The following is a 23615-nucleotide window of genomic DNA, read 5'->3' as shown; positions in this document are numbered from 1 at the left end:
GTATTTACGATGAGTTTGTTCATGCTAGCATTTGTTTGATTTTTTAATATTTGAATATATTCGTTGATACTTAACACTCATTCATGATTTCTTCCATATATTTTATCTTGTGTTCAAGCATTCCTATGTGAATTCTTGCATTCTTTCGTGTATTTATTCCTTCAATACATTACATGCATTCTTGAATACATACATGATGTATTCCTGTGTGCATGTGTCCATTTATGCATTATTTATTTTTATTAAATTTTAGTTACACAAGCAATGCACAGATGCTTTCTTCTTTTAAAAAATGAAACATTATAGTTAAAGCTAAAATACCCTTTAGCCACCACCTCCAATCCTCTCTCTCTTTTTATTTCCAAATTTTTTGCATATTTGTAAATCCCAGTATTCCTTTATGTGTGTGTATATAAGAGAGAGATTTAACATAAATAGTGTTATATCGTATGTACTACTGAACAATTTTTTTTCACTAATCAAGTGTTTTTGAGATCCAGTCATGTTGATACATATGGATTGAGTTTATTCCTGTTACTTGCTAAATAGTATCCCACTGTGTACATTTACTACATTTTATTTCACTGTTTCTGTATTGATGGCCATTTAGGTGTTTCTAGTTTTCCACTAATATAAACAATCTTGTTCATTTACTTGAACATGGTGGTTTTCTAAATACAGTGATTATATTTCATTGTATTCAATTACAATGTAATTTATTATATTTCAGATTATAGATTGAAGTATATTAGTGGGTCAAAAATCAGTTTAAAAGATTACAACCAAAAATTATAAAAAAAGAAATAGACTAGAATCAACTACAAAATATTAGAGTTCATTTCATGTAGTAAGGTAAGTGTTGGTTCGTGATTATTTTTGCTTCATTTATATATAGATATGTGTGTACCGGGTTGTGACGTGAAACATATCTCACACTGTGGGTCATGATCAAAGCAGTTTGAAGAAAGTGCCTTGAGTAGATTCGTAAACATAGAATTGCTGGTCATCAGATACATACACTTTAAGTCTTAAAGGACTGCCTAATTGCCCTCCAAAGGAGCTAAACACCTTCATATTCTAATATCCTGGGACCAATCCCAACATATAAGGGGCTTTTCCACGCCACCAAGCAATTCTCAGACACCGGCTGTGTGTCCTACAATTCAGCGCAATTCTGACACGATCTACCTGGAGGCAGCATCAGATCCCACAGGTTAGGAGCTCAGTCCCGCAAGACTGTCCCCACCCCCCATTTCAGATGCCAATCCCAAGTCCAGATTGTCACCTGAGCTTCTGCCCAACTGGCTATAGATTGGAGGTTCCAACAAGCCCCTCCTTGAGTTCAATTAATTTTCTAGAGTGGCTCACAGAACCCAGGGAAACATTTTACTTACTAGGTTCTTGGTTTATTATAAAAGGATATAATTCAGGAACAACCAGATGGAAGAATGCATAGTGCAAGGTATGGGGAAAGAGCGAGAAGCTTCCCTGCTCTCTCCAACGGGGAAGCTCTCTGAACCCATCCTTTTGCGCTTTTATGGAGCTTACATAGTCAGGATTGACTAAATCATTGGCCAACGGCAATTGATTCAACTTCCAGTCCCAGGTTGGGTGGCGGTCGTGGGCAGGCGGACTGAAAATTCCAACTCTCTGATCCCAGGGTTGGTTCTCCCGGCAACCAGCCCCCATCCTTAGGTGTAGTCCCAAAGTCACCTCATTAACATAGCAAAATACACTTTTATGCTCTCATCACTTAGGAAATTCCAATGGTTTATGAACTCTGTGCCGTAAAAGGGGACAAAGACCAAATATATACCTCGTATTACAAATCACAATATCACATATTCTCACCAGTGTCTGAGCACACCCATTCCCTGCAACCTTTCCAACACTTGTTGTTATCAAAGCTAATGATTTTTTGTCAGTATGTGAAATTCCCTCAGGATCTAATCATGTTGATACATATGGATTAGGTTTATTCACACTTAGAACCTCACACTTTTAATTGGTTGTAAACATATGACAAATGTTCATGCTTCACTCCTGATTTCTAAATGACTACATACCAGTGACTTAATCTCTGTAAACTGAACTCACTGTAGCGATGTTTACTAGCATCCACTCAAATTCCCACTGTATTGCATTTTTCCTTCCGTCTTGATTTTCCTTTTGCACAAAGACCACCAAGGCTTTGGAGCCTAGAATAAATCCCACCTCCACTTCCATTTCCCCCAAAGGACATTGTGGCTCATGGTTCTGGCTCTCAGCCTCCTTGGCCTGGGTGGGCTGGTTCCTCCCTTCACTCCTGCACTCTTGCTTCTGCAGCCCAGACCCACCCCTCACCTCCTAGTCATCCTGGTGGTGCTTCTGGCCACAGCTAACCGGGATCCCCCATCTGAGAAGCCCTTACACAGCACTTTTGCATCCTCAAAGCACATCCCAGGCATGGCCTCTCCCTCAGGGGTTGTTCTGCAGAGTCCCAGGGGCCGCAGGAGGTGCTCTGAGACTGTGGGCTCCAGGCTTCCACCCGACCTCACAGAGCAGCTCTGCCTTTAACTGTGGCACACATATGTCAGGTTTCCTGAAATAGTTCATATGAGAAAAAGGTATTTTATTGTTAAGAAGAAATGTTAAACTCCGGTCCTGCCCTACTTAGGACCTGGAATTTTCCTCCCCTAAGAGACCTTTGGGCTCCTTTCATGGGGAATAGACAGTCTGGACTCTTGCTTACTGCTGTCCAGTTAAAGTCTAGTTATATGGAGTAAGAACAAAATTGCAAGAAGAGAAAAAATAAAGGAAAAGAAAAACAAAAACAAAGCCTGACACTGCAAAAATTTGTTACTGAATCAAGTTTGTTTGCCCCGTGCATGACAGGCCAAATGCTGGGACACCGGGGTTTGCAGAAAGAAAGGATTTATTCACCAGGCAGCCAAGTGAGGTGATGCGAGAGCAAATCTCAAATCCACCTCGGGATATTTATGAGATAAAGAAACAGGGCAGTCTGAGGCGTGGGGAATGTGGGGGATAGGTGATTGGAGAGAAGAAAAAGGTGAGGTAATCGTTCTGAGCAGGTGCAACTAAGCTACATGTTTCTTCAAGGGACACATGCTTCTTCATGGGATGCATGTTCAGAAAATGGTAGTGTTAGCATGTTCTGAAGGTGGAGTTCTGGGCCCTCTGACCTCAGACGGTCACTGATGGGACACTCAACACACGCCCAGTTGGAGGTCTCAACCAGTCTTGTCCAGTTGGAGCTCAAGCCAGTGAACAGCTGACTCCAAGTTCCTGAAACACAACTTGGGCAAACATCTTATTGTTTAGGCTATGGAATGCTTGGAGGACATGCAAGTTTTTATAAAAACAATTAAAGGGAGCTTGATCAGTGAAGACATGTTACAGTTCATTATTTATTAAGCAAGTTGTAGTTTAAGGTATCTAATGGATGACAACATTTGGTTTCAAAAATATACCCATTTATTCATTGCAGATGCCTTTAGAAACAGGTGTCAACATTTTGGAGGACATGCTGGCAGTATGACTCAAGAAACCTAAAAGTGTTTGTGTCTTTTGACTGAATAATCTTACTTCTTGGAATAAATCCCAGATAAATAACTTGGTAGAAAAAGTTAAGTCTGGTTGCAGGCACATGTTTGATAACAGAGCATTCTTCTGATTCTGGGGGCAAAATATGGAAATGTGTAAGTTCTTTTGAAGAAATAAGCTTTTTCCTGACTTCGAGTTATGGAGGAGTTTATCATGTGTGACCTTATAGGCAAGGGACATTTTATAGGAGCAGCATGTCTTCCACTAAGGAACAGGGACAGTTGGTGCCCCAAATACAACCATTCAATACCTGGAAAGCCTAGGTGGGCCCTGATTCACTCTGTAGCAGTGAATCGGCACCTTGACTAAGAGGTTTCTAAATCAGGGTTTGCAGTCCGAGGAGACCCATACAGCGATTCCCCGAGGGAAGAAGGATGCCCTGAATATGATACAGGCAGTGAGGACGTTTCTAGACAAAGTTCCTATGACTCTTAAGAAGGGAAAGTGTGATGCTTAATGTCATGCTTAGGGAGAGAAAAAATGAGACAGAAGCTTTATTGCTGGCTATGGCAGCAGAGTGGGCTGGACTGGCTTCCAGAGGACAGCCTCGCACCAAAGCAGGGACACAGGGGCGGGAAACTGCCCTCCACGCAGTCCCAGCCCGACTGATTGGCAGCTGTCTCCAGAGTCACCGCCTGTGTCCCCCCCAGGAAACAGAACAGCTGCTAGGCCTGCTTTGTCTTCCTGTCTGAGCCAAGTCGCCTCAGGGGACAGCAGGTTTGCAGGCAGCTTAGGAATCTGTCTTGTTGCAAAGTTTATTTTTGTTTTGTTTTGTTTTTACACTGAAAAGGTAAACCAGGGTCGTTTTTTGAAGTGCTCTCATTTGTTTATTTTCATTACCTGCAAGGAATTGAGTGGGAAGAAGGTGTCTTTAAATACTCAGTGACAGGAGCCCTTTTCTTAGGGCAGATGTGGCAGGGAAAGGTCTGATAAGAGTGCCATGTGGAAGTTTTGAGGTTCATCTGGGTCCTTAAATCCAAGCATTCCCCCTTTGGACCTGATTTTCTTCAGATCAAAGTGATTCCATCAGTCTTTGGGAATAAATCTGGTCTCATATCCCTCATGTGAGCTTTAGAATTGCCTTGACCTTGGGTTTGCCCTTCCCTGACATGGAACTTCTCATTTGGGAGAGTTTACTTTTTTCCTGGCGGGTGATGTGTTGGGGAAGTCAGAGAATGGACAAAAAATCCCAGGAAGCTCTGGGAACTCTACACTGGTGTGTGGGAAACTGGGGTCTAGATGGGGCTTTTGTTACTATCATCTCTGTCGAGGGGGGATGGGGGGTTGGGGAGGTGAAGGGACAGGCCAGCGTGAGCCTGGGCATCTTTGCCCCGTGTCCCCCATCCCCACCCACACTCAGAACATTTCTCCTTCCACAGCAAAGACACGTGGCGAGCAGCATGGACCAGCTGACGAGAATGCTGGACCACCTGTACCAGGAGGTGAGGTTGGCAGCTCCCTCAGCCTGGTGGGACCACGCACCCGGGGCTCCCTCACGGGCACCTGCAGCAGCCGGGAGAAGCTGCCCTTCCGTGGGTTGGTGGGATAGGTTCTGGTTTCTTTCGAATGGACTCCACCGGGACGGGGAAATGGACTCCCAGGAGGGAGACCAAGACCCCAGGGAAAGGGAAGGCTCTGGAGTGCTTTTGATGAAAACACGGGTCACAGATCGAGCTCTTCACTCTTGCAAAGGATATTACTAAGAGGGGCCCCCTGGGGAGGAGGGAGGATACAGCCCTGTTCCTCCCTGGGGTCTCTGTGACCCGCTCTTTCCAGAGGCCCGGTTGACTGTGTCTGGGGCAGTGATGGCCTGGAGCCTGGAGGGACCTTGAGAACTCTCAAGGCTTCCCTAAGTGCCTAGGGTGAGCACTGCATGTCCTGGAAATCCCAGGGGAGCTCTGGGTTCTCACCTCCCCCGTCTTTCCCTAGGGAGGAAGAGGGTCCACAGTCCCATTACCACTGGGTCTTGCTGCCCTGTGTTGGGGAGGTGCCCTGCCCACCATGAGGGGCGGTGAATGACACATTTCTGGATGGCACAGCCGACAGGGCTGACAGCTTTGAACTGACCCCAACCAACCATGTCCCAAAGGGCCTGCCTGTTTAACCAAGGAGAGTCCCGTCGCGCTCAACCAGACCCCAAACTAGGCTCAAACCAGGGGTTCCAGAGAGGCCGCAGGGCAGCAACAGCGACTTTGCAAATGCTCATCTTGCCCCTCGTATCCCCCTAGGTCCCCAGAGCATTTGTGAACCTGGTGGATCTCTCCGAGGCTCTGAGGGGCTCGCCCTGGCATCAGGGGACTCCGCTCAGGTAAAAAGGGAAGTGAAAAGGGACCAGCATTTGTCGACTGGTGCCACGCGCCAGGCACTGCGTGGGGCACTTCACGTGCATCAACTGATCCAAGGGGGGGGAGTCGGAGAGAGACAAAGCGACGTGTGTGAGATCACACAGCCAGCGGGGGCAGAGTCAGGCTGTGGAAGGGGCCCTCTGCTGCATTGTTTTGGGGACTGAGTTAAAGGACGAAATATGCAGCCTGGTTGACTAGTGACAGGTGCCCTACCCCATCAGAGCGACTTGAGAGTTTAAAAAACAGCTTGGGCAAAACAGCTATAAGCCAAGAAGTGTTACTTCCAGAAATTGGAAAGACAATTTAGCCTAATTGTATTTTATTTTCACACAACTTGATTCCCATGTATTTCTGAGATTTTTCAGAGAATTTAAACTTTCTGAACCCAGATCCTGAGATTTCTGGCTTGGCATGTGGAAAAGAAGTTCACGTGGATAAAGTCAGGGCAGGGGCGTTGTAGGTGGTGGCAACGGAAAGGAGAGGACAGTGCAGAGAGGATAGGGGGGTTTGAAGAGGAAGAAAGGCGAAGGAAGGGCTCAGAGTAGGGGAAGGGAGAACAGGAGGTGGGTTTCTGGGGGAGGAGCAGTGAGGGAAGCGGTGCATCAGGAGATGAAGTGGGAGGGAGCGTCTCCATAACGTACCCTTTTTTCTCCCCAACGTGTGCTTCCTTCCTTCCTTCTCCTGGGCCGTCTGAGACTTCCAGCTTCCCCTTCCCCTGCTCCCAAAGCAACTTCCAGTGCCCCCAGCCCCACCTTCCTCCAAGAGGGAGTCTAAACGGCCCCACGCGGCACCCACGCTCACTTCCGGCTTGTTTTAACCTGCAGTCCCACGGCCGAGCCCTGCAGGTGTTCAGGGGAGACCTCGCGGCTGTCCAAGGTTGTGACCCAGTGGGCCTATCAGGTGAGCCCACTCTGGGACACTGCCTGTTGGCTCACAGGGGCAGGTGGTCATGAGAACAGGGATGGTGGGAACAATTAGGGTGTACATTTGCTGATGTAGGACCCCCCCCAAGCTGAAGTCAGAACTGAGAGTCAGGAGCGAAAGACGGCAGCTGCTCTTGGGTCACTTCCAGGTGCTGACTTGATTTTCCTGCATGTAAAGTGGGAACTGCCGTACTGGTTGGGGCGGGGAGTGGATGGAAGTGGAGGGTGGTGGTGGTACCTACGGTAGAAGATGCTGAAGAATTTTGCAGATCATTCCGAGGTGCTTTTGGTCATCGTCACCCCTTCTGCCACTGCGTCTGTGGCTGGTAGGCTGCTTTGCCTGGACTAGGCTTATGCCCCAGCCTGTAGCCCGGACTACGGTCTGGCTCCTGAAGATGTGCGTCTAGTTTACAGGAGAGACCCCAAGACAGTGTGGGTGGCTCAGTGGAAGCCTCCATCCCCACCAGCAAACAGTGCAAAGCGCGGTTCCCGCTGACATGTGTTAACATGATGATTTTTATTTAAGAAGAAGTTTTGTATAAGAAGCTTTCTATATGAAGCTGTATGTCATTTCTCTTGCTTTGGAAGTGACATTTTTTGAGTGGTTAATAGCACATCCCTCTACAGAACTCAGCCCTTGAAGAGAGAGTGGGGACCCTAGCTACATACTGGGCTGGCGTATACTTCTTGAGCTCCCAGAGAATAGTTCTCAGGTCTTACCTGATGCTGGACTTCAGAGGAAAATGAAAACCTGATTTAGTTAATCAAAGGGCCCTGAGGTGTGAGATGAGAGGGAACTTCCAAATAGCATGTGATTCAGAATAGCATGGGTGGGTGATTCTGACCGGGGGGCTGCTGGGAACTCCCTGGTGTGAGGATGGGGCAGGCTGAGCCTCCTCGCTGGTGCTCCTTTCTTCAGGAAACCTGGGAACAGCTCCTGGCCTCCAGCAAGTACAACGAGCAGGAGTCCTTCGCAGTGGTTTTCCAGCCTTTCTTCTACGAGAGAGCCCTGCCGCCACCCTCGGTGAGTGAGGGCCTGGCCCACACCCTCTCCCTCTCCCTCCCCCTCTCCCTCCCCCTCCCCTGCCCTCTCCTCTGCAGATGCCCCAACCCAGTTGAGCTTCACCGAGCCCAGGATGTGTAGTCTCAGGGGGAAATGCTGCAGTGTTCTCTTATACTTTTTGGACAACTTCCCCGTGGGGTTGGATAGCCCCGTGAGGAACGTTCCGGGAGGCAGAGCTGCCCAGAGGTAAAGAGCACGGACTCCAGCCAGACGGCTTCTGGCTTTGGAATGGGCCGGCTGTGTGACCTTGGGCAAGTTGTTTGAACTCTCTGTGCTTTGGTTCCTCATCTGTGAAATCAGGGCCGTTATTCACATTCCGTCTGCTAAGGTGGTTGTCAGGATGATTAAATACATGTGAGGAACTTAGAGCAGCACCTGGTTCTTGGAAGCCCGCAGTTATCTCTCAGCTATGGTGACTATTCAGGATGGAATTTCCAGGCACCACACTGCACTCCTCCCTCTGCAGGCTCCGCCACATCTATCCCTGCAAGGGAGGGTAGTTTGAGTTGTTTCCTCACCCAGGTCACTGGGCAAATGCCCCTCACCCCTGGGGGGCCGTGCAGACCACAAGCACTGTGGTGGGTGCACACGTGCTCAGCTCAGCAAGGTCTCTGACGCCTCTGGGGCTGCAGCACTGGACATCTGGGACAGCCCCTCCCTCCAGGCTCCTGGCTCCTGCTACTGGAGTCATTGTGTCCCTCCAGGACTTCAGTGATGTTTAAATAGTGGTTTAATAGGAGGAGGAATATTAGTTCCCGTCCCCCCCTCCTACTCAGACCATACCTGAATCACTTCCCTGTCACCTGCTCCTTCTGCTGTTTAGTCCAGCATGTACAACCCCACAACGATGCAGAGCAGCCAGACGTGTGACATGCCCCTACAGGCCCTCACCTCCGAGCCCTGACCCCAGACAGCAGTTCTATAAGTTCCCGCCATTATTGATGGGGAGGGACTGAGAGATAGAATCTGGGTGCGTCAAGACCCCCATCTCTGCCGGGAGAGCTTCAGAGTGCGCGGCAGGGCTGTCCCATCCCCGGGGGCTCACGGGGCTTCTCATCTGGTTCTCTTTCAGGGGGAGCGACCACTCCAGGATCCCACCGTCCTCGCCTTGACTCTCTGGAACAGAATGGTGAGTGGCTGGGAGTCCCGGGGCGCTGCCCTGCCAGCCTGGGGTTTAGTCTATGGAAGGAGGAGCAGGGCCTCTGCCGTCGTGCCCCGTCTGCTCACCGCTCTGATGGAGGGGTTGAAGGACACCAGCAGGACCCCAGGATGATGATTCTGGGCCATCGGGGGCCCCTCCCACATCCAGTGACAGCCCATCTGGGACCACCTGGGAGTTTCACCTCCTCTCCCCAGAAGCTGGGCTGCAGCCCTGACAGTGAGCAGGGCTCCCTGGGCAGCCTCAGTCCTGCTTTTTCTGGACGCAGGAACGTTTCTTTGGCATCTGTCTGGGAGACTTCACTTGGGGTGGGGCACTAGGCAGCAGGCTCACATAGCAACCTGGTCCAGCTCTCCCTCATTTTACACTTAAGTTTCCAATGCCCAGGGTGGTGCCTGGGGTGAGTGTGGAGTGATGAAGACCTGGGTTCAAAGCTCTCACAAGCTGTGTGAACTTAGGGTCTCAGCTCCCTTTCTGCGAAACCCCTGAGCCAACACATGGAGAGTGTATAGCTCCCTCCCGGCCCACAGTGAGTATTCACCATGGGTGGCCCTTCTTACTCTGACTGTGACGGGCTTTCCCCAGACTCTGAAGGTCCCCCAGGGCTGTCTGGGATTAGTCAGTGGATGGAATGTTCCATCAAAACTTTGAACCTCTCCAGAGCACCAGACAGAGACCTGATTTTGCCATTTATTTTTTTCCCATCCAAACTATCCTAGAATTCCAGTGACAGAAACTTGGTTTTCTTCTTCCTTGCATTAGAAAAATTTCTCTCCGTCTCGCACCTGAGTCCTATGAGCAGCTGTAGTTGGGTGTGCGGTAGCCAGTAAGACAGCAGGGAGGGCAGGGGCCAGCCCAGGCAGCCCGGATTGATGGAGTCACGCTAGCCTTCGGAGAAGGCATTTGATTTCTTTGAACGAGGACCCTTGTTGGTGGGCCTGACCCCTGAGCGGTCAGGCCCCAGAAAACCACTTTGCTGCTGATCTCCTGTGAAGGGCCGAGGAAAGGAAGCTGACCAGCCCTGCACAGGCCTCCGTCCCTCCACCCTCTCTCTGGGGGAGGAGGGCTGATTCTTCCAGCTCAGCCAAACCTCTCTCCTCCTCTGTTACCCTTCTCCCAAGCAACAAAAGAAAGCCTAGAGGGTGCCTGCCCTATGCTGGGTCCGAGGAAGATACAGGAGACACACCAAATGGCCTAGCGAATCGCTGGAAGGGCACAGCAGGAACAAGGTCATGCCCTGGACAGAGCACCCAAAAGGGATATGGGCAAGAGGCCAGGACAGCCCCACGAGGGTGGGACTGGAATTGGCTTTGTCGGCATGGGTTGGGGGGAAATATGTCAGAGGAGGTGGGGCTGGCATTCCCAGGCAAGAGGAGCCGTGTGAGCAGAATAAAATGCACTAGCAAGGGGTGGTGGGAGAGGAACGGGATAAGGAGGCCCCACGAATGAGTGAAGTGCCCTGTGCAATCAGACAGGCACACGGCATGCACAGCGTCCTGAAACCCACTCGAGGGTGAGGATGGGCAGGTGCCCAGAGGGGAACAGGAGGTCTCACACTCAAGGCCAAAGGACTGGGACCCAGTAGGTGTCCCAGGGGCTTTGGGGAGGAGGCGGCTTTCCTAGGTGGGCAGTTACCTGCCCAACCAACCAGCGGTCATTTCCCAGGGAGAGGCCTTGAGGTCCCTGTAGCTGAGCCAGCGAGGAGGGAAGCGTGTCCCCTGGCTTCCTCTCGGGCAAAGTGCCAGACCATCGCATGGCTCCCGAGTGAGCACAGCTGCCAGGACGCATGGACGGCTCCTGCAGGCCCGGGTTAATTTATGAGAAATTACGAAGGTAACAGGTTAGGGGAAAGGGCACTGGGTAAGGAGCCAGAAAACCTGGGTTCTGAGTCCAGCTGTGCTTTTGGTTGTTTCTTGAGATGAGTCATGTGCTCTTTCTGGGACCCATTTTCTCTGTTTGCCAGCCTCAGAGGACCTTGGAAAATATAGGAGCAGTTCACCCTTGGGTTCCCTCCTGTGTCTTCCCAGGGACATGGGGAGGCCGGGAGCCTCCCTGCCTCCACCTCTGTGTGCCTCTGTGGTGTTGTGTTTAACTGCGACTACAGAGGTAAAAGCCAGCTATGTCCGTCATGCCCACATTTGCAGACACACAAGAGCCCCGAGTGAGGGACACCTTCTTACATGGGGAGCAGAGAGGGGCCAGCAGAATCGCTGTGACCAGAGGGGCCCAGCTTCTACCGCTTCTCTCCTTGGCCTCGACCTAGGACACAGCGATGGTGGCGATCCTGCAGGGCCATACAGTGTCTGCTCCCCGGGCCAAGTCCCGAGGTGCGTGTAAGCTCTGAGAGCCAGTGAAGGAGAAAACCCCACACACCCGCACGCAGTCATCGTGAGCGGCCCTGCTTCGGAAACACACCTGGCTGCATGAGCCACCCAGACGGAAGCGGAGCTCCTGGCGCAAAGCGGAGGAGGATTTTGTGTTTGGGACGTAATTCAGTCCCTGGGCCCTTCCTGCCTCCTCAATAACTTCTGATAATTCTTATGTAACAGTAGTGTTGATGAGACCCACCTGCGGGGACTCAATTGCCAGGTCCAGCACTCACGGCCCCCCACCTTATGCCCAGCCCTGCACTAGCGCCAGAGCCGCAGGGCAAGGCGAGAAGGGCTGACAGTCAAGCGGGACTCTTGAGAGCGTGTCTAAGGTCATCCCCCCACCCCTGCCACACTCCAGTTCATCTCGGGGGCAGGGAAGCTGTGCAGAAGAGATGCAAGCAATTAAAGGGCTGAAAAGTGGAGCGAGAGCCCAAGACCAGAGTCCCCAGGGTGTGTGTGGGTGTGTGCAGTGCAGGGTGGTGGATGGAGGGACACGCAAAGGGTCATTTGATATTGCCGAGTCATTTCCCATCCTGAGCACGGAGGGTCAGAGCGTGTGTGAAGGGGATTAATGGCAGCAGGAAGGATGTAGGTGACTGATAAAGAGACATTTAGGACAAGGTTCTTAGTGCAAATGGGTTTATTGGGAAAACCTATGAATTTTCCTTTGGAGTCCTTAAAAAATTAGGTTCTGTTATATCCATTCGACTAAAATTATCACAACGTGGCTTTCTCAACATTTCTTTCCAGATTCTATTATTGATTAAATTCTTGAAAGATTGGAGAAGAGAAGTCAGGCCACTTCGACATTGGGCCACTGACTCAGGCCCACTGAACACTCCCTTTCAGAGCGGCCCTGAAAGTTCTGGGTTGCAATCCCATACTTAGGAGTGCCCACCATCAGAATAAAACTGAAAGGAGATGGGGAGTGCAGTTCCTCCTCCAGCCCCTGAGCAAAAGGTTGCCACTCCTTTTACAGAAGGTTAATTACACCCTCTTATCTGACCCTGTCCGTTTGGGTGAAGGAAGGTTACCTGAGAAGGGTAAAGTTCTTTCCCTGCTTCTTGTTTGCTGGGCACGGATGCCGGGATAAGATATTGCTGAGGAATCTAAAAGGCTCGTGGAAGATGGCAGAGCCCGTGACTGAGCCAGATAGGGGGGGCTCCATCCTGTAGCCTCCTGCCTCTTTTGTCCCCCGTCAAGGTCTGTGGGAGGGAAGCGGAGGGGAGAGGAGGGACCGGGTGCCCTAGGAGCCCAGCTCCTGCGGGCGGCAGGGCTGGCAGCGAACATGAGGTCCCCAAACAGTAGAAGACGGTGCGTGCAAGAGAAAAATCTGTGATCTCTCAAAGCCACTGTATTTTTCTGTTAAGTGTTTACAAATGTATAACTAACATTTAAAAATAACAGAAGAAACTTAAAATCCTTGCTCCGTTGAATTCTCCAACTGCCTTCATTTTTCGATCTTCCCTCCAAGGCTTTTACCTGAGCCGATCCTCTGCTGCTTTCTCTGGCGGGTACACCATACACTTTTTGTTTATCTTGTTAGGTAGGCTTCAGTTATCATTTAAGTAGCTGCCTCTATCAGCCACTGGTACCACTATCACTGTTCCTGAATTGCTAGACACTCTAGTTGTTAACGTGGCGCCGTGCTATGTCCCATGTCACTGTACCTCTGTGTCCCAGGTAAAGACATGGGGCTTGCCAGGTGACAGAGGGTTTCATTCATTCCCTGCTGGTTTACACGAGAGCCATTTATTTGCCCTTCCTTCCCATTCCTACTCTCCTCTCTGAGGCAAATTTAATCAGGGAGCTGGCCAGCAGCAGGGCAGCAAGGAGGGGGATGCGACATCAAGCTGAATAACTGGCTCCTGGGTGATCAGGTAGCCGGTGACCCTATGAGAGCGATTCGGTTGACTCTGGACATCCATGTCCTTGTGTCAGCTCAACCTCCCTGGTGTTCAGTTTCCCCTGTAACAGGAGGGGCGGGCTGGGAATCAGTGCTTCCTCTCCCGCAGTGGGCCTCAACTTGAGCGTGCGTCAGAATCCCTGGAGGGCTTGATAAAGCACAGGGAGCTGGACCCCACCCCAGAGGTGGGGGCTGGGAATTTGCCATTTCTAACGTGTTCCCAGGTGCTGCTGGCGCTGCCCGCCCAGGGTCACACTCTGAGAAGCACTGAGCTAATGAGCCTTTCTCAGTGGTACCCTAGGATGCTGCCACCTGTGTAAGACTTTTCTGTCCTAAACATCACCTTCTTTTCTAGATGGAGCCAGCAGGACAGAAAGATAAGCCATTCAGTGCAACAGAGAGAAGGCCAGTGAAATGTCCCTCTCAGGTAGGCAAGGACTGGAGGGGGCGGGGGGGCGGCATCTCCTGCTGAGTTGGGGAGAAAGGTGGGGTCACCAAGCAGGGGGCTTTGCTGCGAAGTGGGTCTTACCTGGTTGAGACATTAGCCCATGAGAGTCTCGGGTCTGTTCTTCTGGGCCTGGGCACACCTCAGGTTTATACCTGTGGGTCAGGAGAGCGGTTTTGACAGAACTGAGGCCCCTTCCGTGCTTGTAGAGGGCATAGGAACAAAGCCACAGCTCACTTGGCCCCAAATGCTAAGATGGGTATCTTAAATATGCGCCTAATGTATAGTAGGTATAGAATTAATGTTGCCGAATAAATTAATGAAAAAATAACTGAATGTAAATGAATAGAATTCTTTTTTATCACTTAATGCTAGTCAAATTTTTGGCTTTCTTGATGAATTGGTAAGTTTTTGTTACTAGGCTGTAAGAACTGTATAATTCACCCTCTTTTCCTCTTTGCCTTGGCTCTCAGGAAACTTAAGATTAGGTTCTCTTTTCATGGAAATATATCTGCTTTGCCTGTAGGCATGAACCTCGGGTAGAGAGCAAAAGATGCTGACTACTGCAAATGGGAAATTTCAAAATGTTAATGAGCTCCTTCAGGGAACTCATGGTCAGGGAACTAATGGTCAGTACAGAGAAGAAAAGCCAGAGAATGTTTCTCTCATCATTTGAAGAATGGTATGAATGTTTCAGATTGGCCAAAGGCATTGCTGGGTGATAAAAGTTGATGATTATAGGATACGGATTTCTGGATCATGGTTACAACGCATCACCTTTCTCTGCAGGAGAATCCCTATCTGTTCACCTACAGGAACAGCAACTATCTGCCCAGGTTGCTAAAATCCCAGGCGAAGTCTGAGGTATGGAGAGGTTTTTCTGTGGTTGACAAACATGCAAATGAACCAGGGGCGGTAGCTTGCTGAGTCTTTTGAAGCTTCCAGGGCAGTTCTTGTGTTCTGGACCCCCATGGGTAGGTTGGAGAAGAGTGAAGGAGCACATGTGTGGTTGCCCCTTGGTGCTTGAAGCAGGGCTGCCCTCCAGCTCCGTCTTTAAAACGGCCTCAGCAACCAGCATCCCATGGCTTCACGGGGTGTGTTGGGGGGCTCAGCACTACCTGTTCCCCGTCTATTTTGATGAGAGACAAGAATTTCAGGCCCTCCCCAAATCTCTGACAAGTCCTTTAAAACTCATCTGAGCCCTTAATCTGAAGAGAAAGTCCAGAAAAGGCAGAGAAATGGGGTGAAGTCTGAAAGCTGTCAGCATGGAGACCGCAAGGCCTCAGCTGTCGGCCACACCTTAGGCGCCACCTCACACTCACGTCCTGCTTATGACTTATCTCATGAGTCTTTTTCTGATACTTCCCGTCAAGATTAGATAGGGCACTCCACTCCCCTGAGGATGCAAGAAACGCTTGAAGGTTGTCCTCCTTCTCAGAGGACTGGGGACCAATATGGGTTGAGACGAATTTGGTGGTGGTCCCAGCACCACCCCTGCCTCCCTATTGGATAAAAGAGGGTGCGATTTACTCCCAGTGGTGTAGGCAAAGCTGATGGGCTGGGCCTGCACCACAAAGCCCAAGAGATACAGCGTAAAAGACTTTATTTATCAGCTTGTCCCATGCTTTCTAACTAGTATCACAGCAGTAAGGATACATCTGAGAGGCAACATGGTGCCGTGAGTTGAGAGAGCTGGCTCTGGGTTCAAATCCAGACTCTTGCACTTACTGGCTCTGTGTCAGGGGGACTTACCCTCTCTGTGCCTTAGTTTTTCAAATCTGGGAAATGGTGATGGTCATAGTCATACCTAATAGAGTTATTAAATTGTAATAAGTTATTAAGTATAAGGCACATATAACAGTATCTGGCATGCCATGAGTTTTATAGAAGAGGGAGCAATGCATATCTTCAGGATACATTTACTGAATACCAGCTGTGTACCATTAGGATGCAAGCTCCATGAGGGCAGGGGCTCAGAGCAGGTACCTAGTCACCATTAGCCAAATAACTAAATGGGTGGGTGGGTGGGTGGGTGGATGGGGACCAGGCATAGGAGATAAAAACACAAATACGTTGCTTGTCCCAAGGAACTCAGTCTAGTGGAGTCAACCAGCAGTGATAGCACAATGTAAAAAGTGCTGTAAGGTTTCCACGGGGTATTCTGGGAACACAATGGAAGAACAAATGACAGACAGGAGAGAGCTGAGAAGGCTTCCCCAAGAGTGCCCATGACCTCAGCCTGAGGCTGACAAAATTCAAGCCAGGTGGGTGGGAGTGAGGGAAACAGAGGGAAAGGGAAAGAAAGAGCAGAGGTAGGTGTTCGGACAAAGATGTGGAGGGACAGAGAGTCAGGTGGATGGTTTGGAATGTCGGGGGCTTCCTACGCCGTGCTGAGGAGGATGGACTTTATGCTGATGTTAGTACAGGGTAGAAATATGCTTATTCAACCAACAAGTGTTTATTGAGCATCTACTGTGCAGCGTTCTAGGCTCTGGACTTACAAGAAGCAAAATGGCTGAAAATTCCTGCTTTCACTGAGAATTTGGGCAAGGGAGTGATTTTTATATTGAGAGAGAAAGAGTCCTCTGAATGGATTCAGAAGGCTGGGGAGGAAGCCCACAGGCCGGCAGCAGTGATGATGGTGAACAGGGCCATGTTCCAGGAGGAAGGGACAAGGCCTGAACTTAGCCTGAGGCTGAGGGACTAGGGAAGGGGGGGCCGGCTTGGGAGCATCTGGAAAGGGTGTTGTGGACACTCAGATGTGAGTGTTGAAAGAGAGGGAGAAATCCTACATGATGCTTAGGTTTCTGTACTAAGTGATATCTTCCAAAATAGAGGCCCACTTCTTACCCAGTTTCTTAGGTTGCAAGATCCATTTCTTCTTATTTCTCCGTGTGTCTCATTTTAGGTGAGAAATGGAATGGAAGTCAGGTGTCCTGACAAGGCTCCCTCTGACACGATTCCCACATCAGGTACACGGCTTGAGTCAAGTGATTTTTAAACTCATTTGAGGTCTAAAACCATCAAAGTAAGAGCAGCCTTAAGATGACAGGGGCTTACTTGTAAGTTCATGCCTGTGTTTGATTATTCTTTAACTAAAATATGATAACATTATCAGAAAGCATTTATTGAGCATTAACTGTGTGCCAGGCCATGCTCTGCAAAGGGCCCAGTGTCAGGTGAGTGAGCTGATGTCATTGTCCTCGCTGGGAAGCCTTGATGAGGTGAACTTATTCTCTGAAAAACAAAACTACCTTTAAGCAGGAAGCAAAAATAACCAGTCCAAGCTCCGGGTCAGAGCCATATGCAGAGTGCACTCAAACATTGGAAAGCATGCCATCTTACAAACGTGCCATTTTCACTGCTTCTCTGTGTTTCCAAGATGACTGGTGCTGGGCCATGAAAATGAGGCTCATGGAACATTCTAGGCAGAGACCTTCCCAAAGAGGGGCTGCCTAAGGGCTGAAACTTTTCCTCCAGGTGAGCCAAACTCTGAGTGATGGCTCTGTGCACATGATCATGGGAGGTCACGGGAGAGCCGTGTGGTGGCCCACGTGACTCACAACGTCAGCCCAGGAGCATTTCTGCAACAGTGCGATAGGTTCTCATGCTTGGTCCTAGAGGGTGACTCATTTGTTCATTGATTCGTTCACTTGTTCACTCATCTATTAGGTGATTGTTGAATGCCTCTTATGTGCCTTCCAGGATGAAAGTGAAGTTTGGAGATGTCACAGTGTGCAAATCCTTGTAGTCACATTGTCCCCATTTGCTGAGTATTAGTAGAACAAGTTTAAGTGTCAGCCCACCCTTCATGCCTGTCTTAGCTCTACACGCTCAAATCTAGCCAAATGACAGGCAAGTAAGTTAAAAATCTTCTCACCAAAACTTCGTGTGTAACTGGTTCTTGACTAAGTTGCAGAATAATGGAATAGGTGATAAAAGTCTTACACACGGGTCTTCCCCGGTGGCGCAGTGGTTAAGAATCCGCCTGCCAATGCAGGGGACACGGGTTTGAGCCCTGGTCCGGGAAGATCCCACATGCCGCAGAGCAGCTAAGCCCATGTGCCACAACTACTGAGCCTGTGCTCTAGAGCCCGTGAGCCACAACTACTGAGATTGTGTGCCACAGCTACTGAAGCCCATGTGCCTAGAGCCTGTGCTCCGCAACAAGAGAAGGCACCGCAATGAGAAGCCCCCGCACCTCAACTAGAGAAGGCCCGCGCGTAGCAACAAAGACCCAACGCAGCCAAAAAGTAAATAAATAAAATAAAAGTCTTTAAAAAAAAAAAGTCTTACACACACACACACTCTTAGTCTTTAGACTTTTTCCCCCGTACTTAGTGACAGCCCCTTCCTATTGGTTAGTTTACTAGCAGAACTTCAGTAGCAGAAACAAATTGTTAGCTTCATATGTAGGCCCTCCAACAGCAAAAACTCAAAGATGTATGTATGTATAGAGAGAGGGAGGGGGGAATTTGAATGTTTTAATAGCCATACTCTTTACAGTGAAATGATATCCATCCTCTTTTAATCTTATCATTCTGAAAGGATGGTGTGTAAAGATTTTGCAATCTGTCTAGATTATGTTCCTGTCACGACAGTGATAACCAAGCAATCCATTCGAGCATATCTGAACACCTGAAAGCCAAATAAAATGTGAATCTCTTCTTTATTCCTTGACCCTGAAGATTATCTTGTTTATTGGCACTTGAAGATGTAAGCACAAGAAATCTCGAGACCTTGAGATCTTAGATACTCTGGTGATAGAAGCTGTTTGGATAAGCAGATGGATAGATTTACGCCTCCTTGATCTAACCAAGTGGGCCTGGGACCAAAACATTAGCACCGGCCAACTGGGTGGCAGAACTCATGGGCTAATGTTGGGCCTGCACCTCTGAGTCCCCCTGAAAAGTGTCTTTAGAAAAATGGCAACAACTAACTGGACAAAACCAAAAAACACATTTCATTACTGCGCTTGATCTATGATTGGACATTTTAATCATACTTGTGGCTGTCAGGGTGGGAAAAAGACTTAGCACAGGGTCACGTTATTATTACCCTTGATAATCATCATACTGGTAAGGTCGTTCACTCTTCTGGAGATCATGTTGGCAATTTCTAGTTGAGATGAGGCATCTGATACATACTTGTAAGAGCAGATCATCTTATCTTTACAACCCCAGTGACTCAGCACATGGTAGGAGCCTGATGAACGTTGTTGAACTCATCTTAATTATGGAGTATTTCTACTTCAGCAAATCAAAAATTCCCAGAGTTGAAAATGATCTTAAAAACCAACTGGATCAAAGTGCCTTCCGTTAAGACACCTTTTCACTAAGACTCTCTTATAAAATAGCTGTTTTATCTCCAGAGTTGTTTTCAAAAACCTTCTTTGTAGTCCCCTTTTCTAGTGTCTCTCTCAAACCAACTCACAGATACACCTAGCTAATGAAAACTGATCATTTCAAAATAAGATACTGCCTTCATCAACAGGTCCCGGCCCCTGGCCGCCCGGGTGCCTCACGCTCACCCTATTTGGAGCCCACAGGTGATGAACCTCTTCTACTGATCCACGGGGCTTGGGATGAGATATATAGAGCTGATGTAAGTAATTTTTATTACCAATCGCTATTTGGTAGCATGAATAAATGAATGCACACAGGCGTGCTTCCCATTTTTCCCTTCTGGTCAGTGCATACATGCAATTTACTGAGTGCTACCTCCTGTGGACTTTATAACTTCATAAGAACTTACATCATTTTATATTACTTCATGGCCCTGTCCCTAACATAGTTGGGATAACTAAGAAAAATATGCTGGGCCTGCTAGATGACTTAAGGTTCTCCCAGTGAGAAAAGGAGTAGCATTTTGCAAACAGAAGAGTGACAATAAAGAGCCAGAGGGCACATGGCTCATTGGCTACCCACTGAAGCTGGCTATCTTGAAGTCAAGCTGCTAATTCCTTGCAGAGGGGAGAAGTCATAGTATTTGAAAATAGGAGTCCACAAAGCTAATTCTATGCCACTGTCACCAGTAGTATCAATTAGAACAGTTCATTTATTTTAAGCTATTGATTCCTTTCTAAGTCCCTGATGTCATTTATTTTACCCATTTGGCTAAAATGAGCTATTCAAACGCTGATATGAAAAATGCCCAGGTTACAGGCATTGGGTGACCACTAGGTGTTTCACTTCATTGTGAATCAGCTGTCTACTGTCCAGTGTACGTCCTGAAACTGTTTCTATAGTCACCACCTGCTCATGAGTCTTGTGACCTAACCTAGCCTGTGACTAGGAAGTAGTGACGCCCCACAGGGAATAACAGCCTGCCTGTCCCCTCGGTGTGACCAGCCTACTGAACAAGTTCAAACGCACCCCCAAGACACTCAGATGAATGTATTTTCCTTCCCTGCAGTTTCCATCATTTAAAGCTTTGAGAGCTGTAGTCTCTGACACAGAGTCTCTTCCTTAGCCTTTAATTCAACTGAACACATTTCTTGAGCTCCTACTGTGTGTCAGGCACATATTTCTTCATATAAACTTATGCCAAAGCACTTCAAAGACAGAAACAAGGCCCAACCTGTGACAGCAGTTTACCACCATTGCAGAAGTCCTTATATAAGTCCCTAAAATCTGAGAGCAAAAGGGTTGGGCAGCCCTAGCTGACAGTCGAGAGAAAGTTGGTTTTTCAGATTATGGCCCCAGGTTTAAGTTGGGTTACACAAGAGAAAACTCCCAAGTGTCAAGTCTTTCTCCTGCTGTTCCTTTTCATGTCCAATGGGCAGTTTCCCCATTCTATACTCTAGTCAAGCATTTTCTGTCTATTCATGATCTCTTATCATAGTTTGGATGGCCTTCTGATAAACGGCCCCTTCTGTAAAAATCTTGATGAGTGAATGATGTGTTTATCAACTGCTTTCAAGGTGGTGGACAGTTTGTACCAGAAAATGTTTAGCTAATCAGCCCACACAAATTTAATCTTATCTCTAAAGAGTTCTTTCCCCAAGGAGAGCAATTGCTAAAGTGCTTTGCTGTGGTTCCAGGCTGTGTCTTTATCATATATGATAATATTAACAAAGCTCAAATCAAGGTCTCCAGAATGTCAAACCAATGAAATGTGTGTTGGATTCTATTTGAATAAGATCCCAGATGAGTCAAACTCCTCCCATCTAGACTTGGTTCATTTGGTTTATTATCTCTTACAGGTCATTCCTTACAGAATGACCAACAGGAAACCACCCTTCCCAACATACCTACCAGTCTATCTACACGTATATACACACACGTAGATGTGGACATACACGAGTGCACGCATATGTGTGTGTTTCCTTTCTGCCTGCTACAAATTTAGGAGACAGGAATGGCCAGTTTCAGCTGCCCCTTTAGCAAACTGCAATGTGCTTTCAAAGCAAATCTATCCATCTCTTCCACATTTTACCAGCCCCAAAGATTTCCCCTAACCTTTGCACACCAGTTAGTGTTCACGGAATTCACTGAATTACACATTATGGCAACAAGAATGCGGTGATTGACTATCACCATTAGGAGCTAAAATAAACCCTCTAGAGTTGAGGGGAGGAGGTCTTATTTTCCATTTTGTTGCCTTTTTTACCCAGAGCCTGATTTCTTTGAGAAGAGTCATTTGAAAGTTCTCAGGCTTGGCCCCGTTGATGTGGGCTAATGTGTGCAGCTGGCTTTGTGATTTGATAATGTTCTTCTAACCACATAGCCTTGGGCCCACCCCAGACCTACTAAATCAGAAACTCTGAGGGTGGCAACCAACCATCTGTGTTTTAACAAGCTCTCCAGATGATTCTGATGCATGCTCGAATTTGAAGACCACTAATCTCTATATTTTGCATACACACATTCACAGCTATGCATGTGTTAGTCTGCATGCTGTCATAGGGAAGAGGCAGGGACTTTTACTTTTCCAGTGAGAGGAAATCCTCAGTGGGAGCAGCAGTTCCACATCTGCAGACAGCATGGAAGTCAGGTAGACAAGATGTCTCCATGGAAGGAGACAAGACCTAGAGATCTCTTTGAACATTGTTCCCACTGACTGTTAACACAGCTTTCCACGCAGGTGTGATTATACACCATGATTTGGATGTTGATGAGTGAAGTAGGCTATATGTAGCCCGCTGGTGTCGAAAGCATCTTGTTCTCTGTGTTTTACTGCCCTCATTATAGAGTGACTTGGTAAAGAAGGGCTGTCGAGAGAGCCTCCTGGCAGACAGATTTCAGTTTATCCATCTTAAGCAGTGGTCCACTGAAATGATGGGTTTCTTTCCCCACTGAAGTAGTGGGTCACCCCGTGGTACAAATGCTATATTAGACTTCTTCCAAGGCTGAAAGCTAATTGACAAGTTACTGCAACATCGTGCCGCTAGAGACCATGAAAGGCACATCTGAGGAAAGATGAAGCCGTGTCAAGGTCGGAGTGACTATGGGAGGAGGTGCCCCAGGGGAGTGGGAGGTGAACTTGTGATTTGAGGGGACAGAGCCACATATGGCATAAGGAATTTAAGTGTGATTCCCAAAATGCACTTGGATTCATGTCCGTATGTATATAAGGTAAAGGGGTAGATAGATATAGGACAGGTGTATATATGCAAGTAAATACATACATGTATATGTATGTGTGTATGTGTGTGTATATATGTGTAATATTCATGTTAAGCTCCTAACTTGTTAGTCAGGCATAAAAGGCCCTTGGCCCTAACATACATTTCCAATGTTATTTTTTTTTTTGAAGTATAGTTGATTTACAATGTTGTGTTAATTTCTGCTATACAGCAAAGTGATTCAGTTATACATATATGTATTGATACATTCTTTTTTTAATATTCTTTTCCATTATGGTTTATCATAAGTTATTGAATGGTCCTCTGTGCTATACAGTAGGACCTTGTTGATTATCCATTCCATGTATAATAGCTTACATCTGCTCACCCCAACCTCCCACTCCATCCCTCCCCCAACCCCTGCCCTCTTGGCAACCACAAGTCTGTTCTCTATGTCCATGAGGCTGTTTCTGTTTCATAGATAGGTTCATTTGTGTCATATTCTAGATTCCACATATAAGTGATATCATATGGTATTTGTCTTTCTCTTTCTGACTTACTTCACTTAGTATGATAATCTCTGGTTGCATCCATGTTGCTGCAAATGGCATTATTTCATTCTTTTTTATGGCTGAGTAGTATTCCATTGTATATATGTACCACATCTTCTTTATCCTTTCATCTATCGATGGACATTTAGTTTGTTTCCATGTCTTGGCTATTGTGAATAGTGCTGCTATGAACATGGGGGTGCATGTATCTTTTCAAATTAGAGTTTTGTCTGGATATATGCCCAGGAGTGGGATTGCTGGATCATATGGTAATTGTATTTTTTGTTTTTTGAGGAACCTCCATACTGTTTTCCATAGTGGCTGCACCAACTTACATTCCCACCAAATGTATAGGAGGGTTCCCCTTTCTCCACATCCTCTCCAGCATTTGTTATTTGTAGACATTTTTTTTTTAATTTTATTTATTTATTTATTTTTGGCTGCATTGGGTCTTCGTTTCTGTGAGAGGGCTTTCTCTACTTGTGGCAAGCGGAGGCCACTCTTCATGGCAGTGCGTGGGCCTCTCACTATCGTGGCCTCTCTTGTTGTGGAGCACAGGCTCCAGACGCGCAGGCTCAGTAGTTGTGGCTCACGGGCCTAGTTGCTCCGCGGCATGTGGGATCTTCCCAGACCAGGGCTCGAACCCGTGTCCCCTGCATTAGCAGGCAGATTCTCAACCACT

General features: G+C 47.9%; 1 protein-coding gene across 1 annotated transcript in view; it reads left to right on the top strand.

The window, feature by feature from the left end:
* PLB1 (phospholipase B1) overlaps positions 1 to 23615 on the top strand; it is a 128476-nt gene that overhangs the window by 37828 nt on the left and 67033 nt on the right. Inside the window, exons 11-18 of the mRNA XM_082426134.1 lie at positions 4983 to 5045; positions 5832 to 5911; positions 6773 to 6848; positions 7791 to 7895; positions 9007 to 9063; positions 13727 to 13798; positions 14606 to 14680; positions 16725 to 16788. Coding sequence (XP_082282260.1) covers positions 4983 to 5045; positions 5832 to 5911; positions 6773 to 6848; positions 7791 to 7895; positions 9007 to 9063; positions 13727 to 13798; positions 14606 to 14680; positions 16725 to 16788 — 592 coding nt within the window. The remainder of the gene's footprint in view (positions 1 to 4982; positions 5046 to 5831; positions 5912 to 6772; positions 6849 to 7790; positions 7896 to 9006; positions 9064 to 13726; positions 13799 to 14605; positions 14681 to 16724; positions 16789 to 23615) is intronic.

The sequence above is a fragment of the Balaenoptera physalus genome (assembly GCF_965194825.1).
Source record: "Balaenoptera physalus genome assembly, chromosome: 15".
Lineage (NCBI taxonomy): Eukaryota > Metazoa > Chordata > Mammalia > Artiodactyla > Balaenopteridae > Balaenoptera > Balaenoptera physalus.
This window is presented reverse-complemented; position numbering and strand designations above follow the sequence as displayed.